At 41.9% G+C, this 14,479-nt stretch overlaps 1 protein-coding gene across 1 annotated transcript; it reads left to right on the forward strand.

Annotated features, from left to right (window-relative positions):
* Window positions 1-432: 432 nt before the first annotated feature.
* On the forward strand, window positions 433-7,167 carry LOC114583547 (vomeronasal type-2 receptor 26-like). The gene is made up of 5 exons (XM_077917851.1): window positions 433-723; window positions 1,288-2,151; window positions 2,502-2,729; window positions 4,037-4,163; window positions 6,266-7,167. The coding sequence occupies exons 1-5, from the start codon at window positions 433-435 to the stop codon at window positions 7,165-7,167; spliced, it is 2,412 nt and encodes an 803-aa protein (XP_077773977.1).
* Window positions 7,168-14,479: the final 7,312 nt, after the last annotated feature.

Below are 14,479 nucleotides of genomic sequence, written 5' to 3' on the forward strand. Positions count from 1 at the left end.
CACTTTATTTTATACAGGGCAACCCAACAAAACTTACAAGCACACAGACAGCCCCCACCCCCATATAGATACATTGAAACTAAGAGGAGACAGATATACAGTAAATTTCAAACTCCCACCCATTTCTAAAAGATTTTGCTTGGCACTGAAAGAAACCCAAGCTCATTCACATGAGCTGAATAATATTTTTATTACAATATAAGTTGCTCTAATACAAAATATAACCAAATGTATTTATTCAAAGAGAAAATTACTGAAAGTTGGACAAAGGATTCCTCCCCCACCCCCCAGTTTTTGAAGCTGCCTTGCTGGTGGAACCAAAATGTTTTTGTTACACTCCATGTCACTCTAATACAAAATTCAATATGATATGACAGCAGTAATCATCCTTAATATAGAAAGGGATGACTAAATTCTACCTCTATATGCAGAATGGTGACAAAATTCTACCAGCACATCCTTGCTTTGGCATTTGCTGTGAACGAAATCAACGAGAATCCTAAGATCCTACCTAATGTCACACTTGGATTCCACATCTATGATAGCTACTACGATGCAAGGATGACTTATCGTACCACTTTGGAGGTGCTCTTCAAATCACATAGATTTGTCCCCAACTACCAGTGTGACAGACAGAAACACCTCATGGCTATCATTGGGGGACTTGGATCTGATACCTCTAACCTCATGGCAGATATTATAGGGTCCTATAAGGTTCCGCAGGTAGGAATTCTCTCTGTATATTTAAATTTGTGTGAGAGTGATTTAGGCTCTTCTTTCTTATGCTAAGCTTTATTTTGTAGTTCAAAAGGAGGGAGTTGACGAAAGCAGGGATTGAGCAAAAGCAAAAGAAAAATCCTTCTAAATTTACCCATTGTATTTATTCTTCAATTGTTATTTAACATTTATTTATGCAAAGCCTTTGGCTCTTAATTATCTATGGCTTCCATTAGTGGGTGGGATGTTTTAATCCTGCTATCTTCTTTTTAAAACCCCACCACAAATGTTGCCTTTTATCCTTGTTTTTCTTTTATGGTGGTTTTAATGACCACCATAATGTTTGTTTATATAATGGGACACATTTTTAGTTACCTTCGTAACAAAGCAACCAATAAATCAAATAATTAATTTATTATAATAACAATACATTCTATATCCTTGTGAAATTCAACTTCAAGTATTATCTGTATCTCTAGGTCTCCAGACTGTTTCAAGATATATTAGTTGTATAATCAGAACATAGTCAATCCTAACTTTTCCTTGCAATATCTGTCCATTTTCTTTCAGCTCACATATGGCTCATTTGCCTCACAAGAGAATCATATCACTCAAGGGCCATCCTTTTTTCGCCTCGTCCCAAATGAAACTCAGCAGTATATGGGTATAATCCGGTTACTCCAATATTTCAAATGGACATGGGTTGGGCTTCTTCCAGTTGATAATAGCAGTGGTGAACATTTCTTACAGACGCTGGAGCCATTATTTTCCCAGTATGCGATCTGTTCAGCATTCACAGAAAGAATACCACAAATAGCCCACTGGGATAGCTTGGAGGAACTTGGTAATATAGCCACAAAGGTTTATGTACAATACACAAATAATAAAGTGACTACCTTTATTATATATGGAGAATCATTGACTATATCATGGCTGAGAACTATTATATTTATACGAGACACTGGAAACAAGGAGAACACATCACTCAGAAAGGTGTGGATTACGACAACCCAGATAGATTTCATATTGACTGGCATTCAAAAGGGCTGGGGTCTTCAGATGTTCCAAGGTGCAATTTCCTTTACAATCCACTCCAAAGAGATTGCAGGGTTTACGGAATTTATTCAGACCATAAAACCTTATGGGCCCCAGATAGATGGTTTTCTGAAGGACTTTTGGGAGCAAGCCTTTGACTGTGTGGCTCCTAACCCCAATGCCACAATGGATGTTGATGAAATATGTACTGGGGAGGAGAGGCTGGAGAGTCTTTCTGGGCCACACTTTGAACTGCTCATGACAGGACACAGCTATAGTATCTATAATGGTGTTTATGCTGTAGCATATGCTTTGTTTGTTATGGGCTCTTCCCGATCCAAACAGAGAGCCAATGGGAAAGGTTTCAGTATTGAACTGGAAGATGTTCAGCCTTGGCAGGTAATGTCCTTACAAATAAGTATTTTTATTTCAGTAACCAAATAAGTACAATGTGAGGCTGTGTGTGAGGCAATGTGAGGCAATGTGATATTTAGCTTTCTCCTGCATTAATCACTGAGGATATGGAGTTGGATATTGTATTGGCTGAATGTATTTTATAGGTTGTTGTTGAAGTCACTGGAGTCTGAATATGCAATGCAGGATGAATTCCCATAATCCTTGACATTTAGTCAAGCTGAATACTTGATGAGAATTGTAGTCCAACAACTTTAGAAGTCACTACCTGACATAAGATGAACTCTCCAATTTGTTTACATGCCACATTCTTTTTTGGATTCCTTCTATCTTAGCTCTATCACGTTCTTCACAAGATTTCATTTAACAACTCAGCTGGGGAAACCATTTCCTTTAATGACAAATGGGAAATGGGAGGCGGCTTTGACATCATAAATATGGTCATATTTCCAAACAACTCTTTCCAGAGGGCGAAAATTGGTTGGATTGACCCAGAGGCTCCTGAAGGAGAAGAACTCATCATTCATGAAGATCTAATTGTTTGGCACAGTGGTTTCAACCAGGTATGAATTGTGGTACGGATGAGCTGGAAGGTGCTGCATTCAATGTCCTTATAGCCTAGGATTGCCTTGCTGCTTTTCCAGGCAGTATTCCGGCCAATCATGTCATGAGAAAAATAAAGCAGATAGAACACTTTATATTTTTCAACAAAGATTGATGTGACAACTATGTCTGAAATTTTTGAAATAGCTCGGGTCACAGAGATAACTTTACACCAGCACAAACATTACTTGGAGAAGGGATTTCTTGGTTCATTTCCATTTTTTCTTTTTATATAAAGTGGTACCTCGGTTTAAGAACAGTCTGGTTTAAGAACAATTTGGTTTACAAACTCCAAAAAACTGGAAATAGTGTCTTGGTTTGAGAAATTTACCTTGGTCTAAGAATGGACTCCGAACGGTGGAAGGGCACCAGCAGTGGGAGGCCTCATTAGGGAAAGCACACCTTGGTTTAAGAACAGTTTTGGTTTAAGAACATACTTCTGGAATGGATTAAGTTCGTAAACCAAGGTACCACTCTCTCTCTCTCTCTCTCTCTCTCTCTCTCTCTCTCTCTGTGTGTGTGTGTGTGTGTGTGTGTGAGAGAGAGAGAGAGAGAGAACTAGATATATATGAATGACATACACACATATATAATAGTAAGGGTTTCATATTAGCTCATCGTCTTTGCCATCTCTTTTGTATGCACATGAGGAAATTGAAACAATAGTGACTAACTCACTATATTCAAATGCCTTTGTGGTTCATCTTTGTGAATTCTCTGCTGGTTCAACTATTGGTATTCCCAGAGGTGTTTCCTTGTCTGCCCAGTTAAGTACAGCTAGGTGCTTAAAAGATCTAAGGTATCAGCCAAGATGGGACGCGGGTGGCACTGTGGGTAAAACCTCAGCGCCTAGGGCTTGCCGATCGCATGGTTGGTGGTTCGAATCCCCGCAGCGGGGTGAGCTCCCGTCTTCGGTCCCAGCTCCTGCCCACCTAGCAGTTCGAAAGCACCCCTAAAGTGCAAGTAGATAAATAGGTACCGCTTTCTAGTGGGAAGGTAAACGGCGTTTCCGTGTGCTGTGCTGGTGCCGGCTCGCCCCAGAGCAGCTTTGTCACGCTGGCCACGTGACCCGGAAGTGTCTCCGGACAGCGCTGGCCCCCGGCCTCTTAAGTGAGATGGGCGCACAACCCTAGAGTCAGACACGACTGGCCCGTATGGGCAGGGTTACCTTTACCTTTACCTTTATCAGCCAAGATAAACAACAGATGTATATCTCTGTCTATCTAACCGAATTTCCCTTTGTAACGCCTTTCATGGTTATGGATAGGTGATGCCCATTTCTTTGTGTAACGACTACTGCTATCCTGGTAACCAGAAGAAAAGGAAGGAAGGGGAGAAATTTTGCTGCTATGATTGTGCTCCATGTCCAGAAGGGAAGATTTCCAATAAGATGGGTAGGTTATGTAGTACCCCAATGTTTCCCCCACACAAGGCAAATTGAAAAAGTTATATAAGATTTCTATTCACAAGCGGAAATTTATTATCAATTGATTAGCTAAATCAACATCAGTATATGCAGAAGGCAGAAGGGAATGTATGTCCCAATTTCTTCCATGGGCAACAAAACCTTGGTTCCATGTTACATAATAGAACATGAATCCATCCATGTTCAACTTAAGCGGCTCATCCAGAGGTGTGCTTATTTGTTTACTGCATCCCTCCTCTGCTGTCCAGCTGTATTGTTGGAGGACCCTAAAATGATAATATTGCTTGACTTCAACATCCATGTGGAGGCTGCTGTCAAGCCACCTTGAGACTTCATGACCTCTATGACAACCATGGGTCTGTCAAAGATGGTCTATGGTCTAACAGACCAGGAGGGAAACACACAATGGCCAAACAGTGAAGTTATATTGGATGATCTAGAGGTTACTGACTTCCAGTAAATGGGAGGTACCTCTGGGGCATTTGAAGACCCATTGTGACCAACTAGCTATGTATTTTGAAGATAAAGTCACTTGACTTCAAAGTGATGTTGATTCTGCACTTGTTGCAGCCCTGATTGAGGTACCCAGTGACACTACTGGGGATGTTTTGTGGAACCAGTTCCATGTTATGCAATCAGCTGATGTGGACATGGTGTTGGTGGCAATGCATCCATCTTTATGAGTCCTCTTGACCCAGGTCCCTCCTGCCTTATTAAATCAAACTGATGGGATGCATCCAGAGTGCGATTAATGCTTCACAGCATGAGGGGGTCTCCCTGCGGCATTCAAATCACTCCTAAAGAAGCCGGCTTTGGATCAGAACAACTATTGACCATTTTAAAATACCCCCCTTTTAGGGAATGTAGTAGCTCAGTGTTTCCCAACCTTTTTTGGGCAAAGACACACTTGTTTGATGAAAAAAATCTCGAGGCACACCACCATTACAGCCCCGTGACGTCAGCGTGCAGCATCACGCCGGGAGGGACGCACGAGCTCCTTCTCCTGCTCATTCAGGGCCGGGTCGCCGCCGTGAGGGAAGGGCGCCGGGGCGCTGCTGCTGCTGCTGCCGCCGCCGCTCCCGGCAGGCATGGGCCCGGCTGAGGCGGCGGCGGCTGTTGTGGTAGCGGGCGGAGGAGGGGCGGCGGCGGGGCCGAGGTGGCCGGCGGCGGCGGGGGAGGCGGCGGCGGGTGGAGCAGGAGGGCGGCCGAGGCCGGTGAGGGAGTAGGGTTGCCCGGGGCTTGAGGAGCCGTCGCCGGGAGTTGCTGCTGCTGTTGTTGCTGCTGCTGCCCGGACATGCCGGCCTCCTCCTCGTCCGCTGTCTCGTGCTCCTCCCTTTTGCGCGCGCTGTCCCGCCGCCGCCCCATTGGCCGGGTCCTGTCAGCTGATCCTGTGTTATTTCCTGTGTGTGTGTGTGAGGGGAGAATGGAGAGAGAAACCTCGGCACCACCACCGCGGAGCCGCCCCCGGCTCGACGCGGATCCTCGCCGCCGCCGCCCCGCCTCTCGCCGCCCGACTCGCCCGCCTCCCTCCCACGGCACACCAGGCAACGTCTCACGGCACACTAGTGTGCCGCGGAACACCGGTTGGGAAACACTGTAGTAGCTTATCTATAGACATTCTATTCTGGGTTCAGGCTTGGCAATGGGACTGAGTCAGCCTTGTTTGCCCTGATGGATCACTTCTGCTGAGAGCAGGAAAGGGGAATGTGACCTTGTTCCTGTTTCTTTATCTTTCATCTGCATTTGATACCATTAAACTCCTGGATCAGCCCTCCGGGGAGTGGGAATTACGGCCACTTTATTATAGTTGTGCCATTTCTATCTTCAGGATTGAGTCCAGAGAGTAGCATTGGAATTATTATTATTATTATTATTATTATTATTATTATTATTATTTTGCTCCACATAGGTAATAGATACTGAAATTAGAAATTTTCAATTTTTAGATATGGCTGGAAACTTCAAACAAAAGTTATATGAGTTATACCTGATGTATGAGAGGTAGAGTGGAGAACAGTCCATATGTAACAGATAATTAATACTGAATGATAAATTTACTTTTTTTTTTAGATATGACTGACTGTTTCACATGCCCAGAAGAGCAATTTCCAAGTAGGGACAAAGATGAATGTATGCCAAAAGTTTTAACCTTTCTTTCTTATGAAGAACCTTTAGGAATCACTTTAGCCTTCGCTGCTGTTTTTCTTTCCATTATTGCAGTCTTGGTGCTAGCAATTTTCATTAAGCACAGGGATACCCCCATTGTCAAAGCCAACAACCGAGGCCTCACCTATACCCTCCTCATATCGCTCCTGTTCTGCTTCGTCTCATCATTGTTTTTCCTCGGCAAACCTGGAAAAGTGACCTGCCTTTTCCGACAAACAGTGTTTGGCATCATCTTCTCAGTGGCTGTTTCTTGTGTATTGGCCAAAACCATCACTGTAGTGATAGCTTTCATGGCCACAAAGCCAGGATCCAGCATGAGGAAGTGGATGGGGAAAAAACAGGGACAGTCTGTAGTTCTTTCCTGTTCCCTCATTCAAGCAAGTATTTGCACCTTGTGGTTGGCAACCTCTCCCCCTTTCCCTGATTTAGACATGCACTCAGTAACTGGAGAAATCCTTGTGCAATGTAATGAAGGGTCAGTCGCCATGTTTTACTGTGTCTTGGGTTTCATGGGCTTCTTGGCTATTTCCAGCTTCACTGTGGCATTCCTAGCCCGCAAGTTACCCGATAGTTTTAATGAAGCCAAGTTCATTACCTTCAGCATGTTGGTCTTTTGCAGTGTATGGTTGTCTTTTGTTCCAACCTACCTGAGCACAAGAGGGAAATACATGGTGGCTGTGGAGATCTTCTCCATCTTGTCCTCCAGTGCTGGGTTACTGGGCTGCATCTTCACCCCTAAATGCTACATCATTGTGCTCAAGCCCCAGCTGAACAACAGGGAACAACTAATTCGGAGAAAGTTTTGAAGATTCTGCCTTGTTGTTTTCTTCTACTCTATGACTGTGTTGGTAAGGTACAAGGATTCCTAAAGTATTAATTTAGGTTTGCTGAGTTAGGTGAGGGGCAGCCACCAGTTATACCTATGTCACATCCAGAAGGTATAGCAAAATACATTTTGGCAAATATAAAAAATCCACCCCGAAAGAAATTTTACCTCAGAAAAAGAGGACCTGTTCTGGAAAAAGATTACAAATGTCAAGATGAGAAAATGGCTCCTTGCTTGTTGAACTCAGTGACAGATTTGAATATGAACTGAGCCAGCTACAGCTCAGGGGCAAATAATCTCGTGGATTTTCTTGTCAAAACAAAACAAAACAGCCAGGCATCTGAAGGCAGCCTTGTTTAGGGAATTTTAAATATTTGATATTTTATTGCTTTTGTATTATTAATAATAATATTCCAGGTGGCCGGGGTATACATAAATGATTAATAATAATAATAATAACAATAATAATAATAATAATATACTATCTAAGTTAAGTTGCTTAATGATGTTAAAAATGTGACATGTGAGTCTATGGGTGGATCTAAACACAAGAAAAAGAAACACCGTAAATAAATTGGATCATTAAACTAAAACTAAAGAAAAAAATCTCTATGGAAATTGCGTTTTAAAATTTCCTGCTCTCTGGCGCCATCTGGTATTGCATGTTTATAGTGCATTCAAATTGCTGTTTCTTCACTAATGTAGCTGAGTCCTATGATTGTAAAGCGGTTGTGCTTGTGTCTACTTATTGTTTAGTAAAGGTCTTGGAGGCTTTAAAGCTACGTGGATTCAAATAATAAAGTCAGCTATGAATCAATAAAAGTGTACAAATCACTGTCTATTATTACAACATGCATTCTGGAAATAATTGAGGATACTTTTATATTACATTACTGAGAATCACAATAATAATCAATGTCGAGTGTGTAATGTTGCTCTGCTTCATTACCTTATGTGGTCACCTTATGTGGATTTAGAATGAATTAAAATAGAATTTAATTCATTCATTAGAATGAAAATAGAAGGCTGATCGCTGAAGAATTGATGCTTTTGAATTATGGTGCTGGAGGAGACTCTTGAGAGTCCCATGGACTGCAAGAAGACTGCAAACCTATCCATTCTCAAGGAAATCAGCCCTGAGTGCTCACTGGAAGGACTGATTATGAAGCTGAGGCTCCAATACTGTGGCCTCCTCATGAGAAGAGAAGACTCCCTGGAGAAGATCCTGATGTTGGGAAAGATGGAGGGCACAAGGAGAAGGGGACGACAGAGGACGAGATGGCTGGATAGTGTTCTCGAAGTTACCAGCATGAGTTTGACCAAACTGCAGGAGGCAGTGGAAGACAGGAGTGCCTGGCGTGCTCTGGTCCATGGGGTCACGAAGAGTCAGACACGACTAAACAACTAAACAACAACAACAACAACAAAATAGTGGCTCCCATTTGGTCTTCCTTTCTGTGCCAGGTGTCAAAGGGGAATAATATAGGGACTTGCTGAGCCCAATACACAAGCAGGCAGGCAGTAGGAGTCTGACACCATTACATTTCTAGGCATCTGATTTCATGGGCTAGAAAATGATTCCTACATTACATTGGCAAAGGCTTTGGCCTTCACAGCTGATTCTGGGTTGGATTTCATACAATTCTCTTACAAAGAATGTAGAAACAGCACCAATGTCAAGCTTGTGTTCCAAGCAGTATCTCTCTCCTTTTCTGAGGAGGGCTTTTAGTGGTGACTAAACTTGAGGTCATGCCATCCTCCCACTATCCTAGATCAGGGGACAGCTTAAACATTTTTGAGTATCACTGTCAAACACTGTTCCTTCCTGGTGTTCAATTCCTACAGGGAGCTTCATGCCACCTGCTGCTCTTTGTGTCAAAGTTTCCCACTTAAATTAGCACAGAAAGAGACCACACATTTGGTAAGTTAAAAATGGCTTACTTACAAACTCTTCAAAGGTCAAGTTCATGTGCTTTTTCATACAGCAACAAGAAGAGAAAGGCAGCAAAACTTAGTTTAGTTCCAAATGGCAAGTGTTACTAAATTATTTGTATAGAAACACAAAGAAGACTCTCTTAAGCCACACAGTGGGCTTGGAGCAACCAGCACAGACCTCCTTCCAGGTAGGATTCACATTGTGGCAGGAGATTGCAGGTTCAATCCCCATATGGGACTGCTTCATATTCCTGGGTTGCAGGGGGTTGGACTAGATGGTCCTCGGGATCCTTTCTAGCTTTATGATTCTATGAAAGACAACAAAGAGTTTAGATACCCTTCCTTCCAAAATGACGGTGTGTGACCTAGCTAAGTCTGGCATGATAGCTCACCCTATAATCTTAACCCATCATGCATTAATCAGACTTAAGCATGTTGGTTGTATGTGACTAGATTTATCCCACCATCGTCAAGTATAGTTTTGATATCCAGACTCGGGGTATAATGTTACAATAGACCTCAATCACCCTTTATCAACTTGGTGCCCTTATTGTTGTTTGAACAGTAGCAGGTCCAGGATTAACAGCCATGTACTATTTTATGTAGGGAAGAATATAGCTTCCTCTGAGCCTCCTGGATTTTTTCAGGATAGATTATTTCCCATTCCAGCACCACAACATGACCAAGGCAGGAGCTATTCCTAAAGAACTTCTGCCTTTCTTGGAATCCTTGAAAGAACAGAAATATCGTGAATATATTGAGGGAATATGAGCAGCTATGCTAGAGAGATAGGAATGGAGAAAGGGGGTATCATGGCCTGGCCTTGTGAGTTTCAACAGGATGATCTTCAAGTAACTAACTGGGGTTGGGTCAACAAATAATAGATGGATTACTGCTAGCTTTGTGCAGACTGTCTGCCCTTGGTATCTAGTACCTCTGCTCCACTCAGTGAGTTTCTGGTTCTCTTCTGCCCCCTCCAGGAAATCTGTGCTAAAGTTAATGCAGTGAAGGGTTTTTGTCTGAGGTCTACTGGGATTTCTCTCACTGTGTCTCTTGCACAGTAATAAATGGCTGTGTCTTCTGCTTTCAGGCTGTTCATTTGCAGATAGAAATTGGAGCCACCCTTAGAGGCTGTAAATCGCCCTTGGATTACAGGGGAATAAGCACTGTACCCAGAACGACTATCATAATACCAAACAAGCCATTCCAATCCTTTGCCAGGTTTCTGTCTGATCCAGGCCATATAGTAGCTGTTAATATCAAAACCAGTGGTGGCACAGCTCAGCCTATGGGATTCTCCAGGTTTTTTCAAAACAGGATCCAACAACTGGGTCAGAACCACCTGTGAGAGCACACCTGGTTGAGGGGAGAAAAAGCAGAAATTGGTAAGGCCAATTATCAAATTGAACCTGAAGGTAAACTTAGCAGGAATCAGAATATAAAACTCCACACACATGGGGAGGAGAGAACCAGCACTATGATCGTTTGCCAGAAGGATGACATAGTGGCAATATGGGATGGATCTCTGAGGGACTTTTTGTGTCGTGCCAGGAAGTCTGTGTGAGGTGAAATGTTTTAAGAATATAAGTAGGAAGTGGGAGTGCTCAAGAATTTGCATGAATAAATCAGCTTATGAGGGGGGAGATATTAATAACACATGGCAACTCTGAGAGGGTATGACATATGAGAGGAAGCTTATACATCAAGTTATACATCTCACCATTAACTGATTATTATCCCACACTTTTGAGTGCATTTCCTCAGCAACATCTGAACCACAAAAATGTGTTCAGAATCAGTTTCCTCTTTTTCTACAACACCCTGTTAGTTCTTGACTCGTCTCACTATGATTGTCTGACAGGACAGCAGAACAGGCTGGAGAGAGAGAATATATATCACTAAATATGCACGCAACTACAATTCCATATAAGCTTGTCTCGTATATACTGTAGGTATCTAAATGTTACTATTTTCCAAATACATATATGGTTATTTATAACCTACTATATTTTTTAAAAGCAGATTCCAAATATCATTGTTGTTGTTTAGTCGTTTAGTCGTGTCTGACTCTTCTTGAACCCATGGGCCAGAGCACGCCAGGCACTCCTGTTTTCCACTGTCTCCTGCAGCTTGGTCAAACTCATGTTTGTAGCTTTGAGAACACTGTCCAACTATCTCATCCTCTGTTGTCCCCTTTTACTTGTGCCCTCAAGTCTTTTCGAGGGAGTCTTCTCTTCTCACGAGGTGGCCAAAGTATTGCAGCCTCAGGATCTGTCCTTCCAGTAAGCACATAGGGCTGATTTCCTTCAGAATGGATAGGCTTGATCTTCTTGCAGTCCATGGGACTCTCAAGAGTCTCCTCCAGCACCATAATTCAAAAGCATAAATTATTTGGCGATCAGCCTTCTTTATGGTCCAGCTCTCACTTCCATACATCTCTACTGGGAAAAATATCATTAAAATATCATTATTAATATCATTAGCCGTCCGGAATGGCCAGGGAACCAAGCCAGATGGGCAAGGTATAAATAAATCATCATCATCATCATCATCATCATCATCATCATACTTCTCCATAGAAAGCCTACATCAGTAAGCAATCGGTTCATAAGTTGAAACTTTTCTCTTATCTTCAATCCATTGACAAAAGGGTGTGTGTGTGACAGATTTATTTTTCCAGTCCATCAATATAAGTATTTTGGCCATAAGGGCACAAAGAATCCACTTATGCCCAGTTATCCAATTTCAAATTATAGGTACATATTTTTTTTAAAAAATAAAATAAATGTCCTCCTTTGACCGATTGTTCTAATATATTTTTATTTCAGAAGCTGTAAAAGCTGCTGGTCCTGTTTTTAGCAGGTGGAGAAAAGAGTAGAGGAGCCTGCTTGAGATCAACAAGGCAGGGAGTGCCTCATGTATTGCATAATCACTATCTATGATGGTTTTATTTTAATGACTCCACTCTATAGAACACCTACAAGAAAGAAGATTACACCTAAACATTAGGAAGAACTTCCTGACAGTAAGAGCTGTTCGACAGTGGAATTTGCTGCCAAGGAGTGTGGTGGAGTCTCCTTCTTTGGAGGTCTTTAAGCAGAGGCTTGACAACCATATGTCAGGAGTGCTCTGGTGGTGTTTCCTGCTTGGCAGGGGGTTGGACTTGATGGCCCTTGTGGTCTCTTCCAACTCTATGATTCTATGATTCTATGATTCTAGATTAGGAGAGAAGTCAATTGTGTCATAGATTCCTCCTCCATGAATTATTACTCATGGGCTGAAGAACTAGAGAGATGTCTCTCATGGCTTCAGGGTCTCAAGGGGCTCATACAAAGTTGGTTCAGATGGAAATGTCTGAGGAAAATATGGGGAAATGATTACAGATGAAATCACCAATGGGACTTCAAGCACCATTTTATGTTAGTCATGGTTGATGGCATTTTTAGTTCTTTGCACCATGACTCTCCCTTTGTGTGTTCCTTGTGACGTGCACAGAAATGTATCAGTCTGAATTATCTGAATACTTTTATTCAATTTCTTGATGCTGAATCAATTCAGAAGGCAGCTGTAGGCAAAGGAGAGTTTTTGCCTGGGTTCAGATTCACTTCCTCTCACTGTGTATCTCTGCTCCACAGTAATACACAACCGTGTCCTCAGGTTTAAGGCTGTTCATTTGCAGGTGGAGGAGGCTGTTGGAATTATCCCTGGTGAATCGTCCCTTCACTTTATCCAAGTAGCGAATGTCAGATGAACCTGCATTTATACTTGCAACCCATTCCAGGCCCTTTCCCTGAGCCTGTCTTCCCCAGTGCATCCATTTGCTGCTGAAGGTGAACCCAGAGGCTTGGCAGGAGAGGTGGAGGGACTCCCCAGGCCTTTCCACATTCCCTCCAGACTCAACCAGCTGGACCTCTGACTGGACACCTAGAAAGAAAGGCATTTTAAAAGACCTGCTCTATGTTTTTAACACCCATAATGTACTAGCTGTCTTCAACAGAAAGGATGGATTTACCTCCAAAGGCTGCTGAAAAGAAAACAAGTTGAAGCAAAGCTATCATTTTCCCTGTGTGAAATGTTGTCCCAAGCATGCAGGCAAAGGGAGGGTGTCTGACTGCTTTAAAGAGGAAGTTTCTCTGAAGTTTTACATACCCATTAGGATAAAAGGACTAGCAGAAACACTTGGCAATGTAAAACTGGAGGTGTGTCTGCTCTTTGCAAAAATATCCTTCTTTGCTACCATACAATGCACACAGCTCTTTACAGTGGTGGATTTATGTATCCATATCAGGTTAGAAAAGCAACACAGGCTTCTTTTTTGAACATGTACAGTGCCCTTATTAGGGATGGTGGTGAACAGCTTATTAACAAAAATGGAATGATATGATCAAATGAGAAAGTTTAGATTGGGAATTAAATAAGCATGTAGATAAGGGCACAGCAAAGAGAGAAAAATGTTTGTCAAATGCCATCTCGTAAAGGTTTTAAACAAAAAGGTAGAAGATAGAGTTTATCCTGCCTTAAGACCAAGTAATTCTGCACCAGGCAAGGCATGCTCACAGTTCCTTATTTCTACCTTTCTCAAAACAACAAAAGTCATTTGTAATGTGCCCTTTGCAATGTGTGAATGAGGAAATATGAAGAATGTGTTTGCATCCTGGGTTGCTAACATGCTGCCCATAGATGCCCATCCATCTGCAGAAAGCTTCCCTGGTTCTCCCCCCCCCCCCCCAAGATGAACAGGAGAATCTTTTGCTGATCAAACAATCGCTATTGGTATCTCCAAAAGTAGAACTAGGAACAAATGTGTGTTGTTCTAAAGGTCTGCCTATTTCAACCTGCTTACCTAATGAAGAACTTATGCACCCAAAGTTAATGAAAGAGTGGTTTTTGAGATAGATGATAGATGATAGATAGATAGATGATAGATAGATAGATAGATGATAGATGATAGATGATAGATGATAGATGATAGATAGATAGATAGATAGATAGATAGATAGATAGATGATAGATAGATGATAGATAGATGATAGATAGATAGATAGATGATAGATAGATAGATAGATAGATAGATAGATAGATGATAGATAGATAGATAGATAGAAAGATAGATAGATAGATGATAGATAGATAGATAGATAGATGATAGATAGATAGATAGATAGATAGATAGATAGATAGATGATAGATAGATAGATAGATAGATAGATAGATAGATAGATAGATAGATGATAGATAGATAGATATAGATAGATGATGGATAGATGGATAGATGGATGGATAGATAGATAGATAGATAGATAGATAGATAGATAGATGATAGATAGATAGATAGATAGATAGATAGATGATAGATA

Source organism: Podarcis muralis, chromosome 13, assembly GCF_964188315.1.
Source record: "Podarcis muralis chromosome 13, rPodMur119.hap1.1, whole genome shotgun sequence".
Lineage (NCBI taxonomy): Eukaryota > Metazoa > Chordata > Lepidosauria > Squamata > Lacertidae > Podarcis > Podarcis muralis.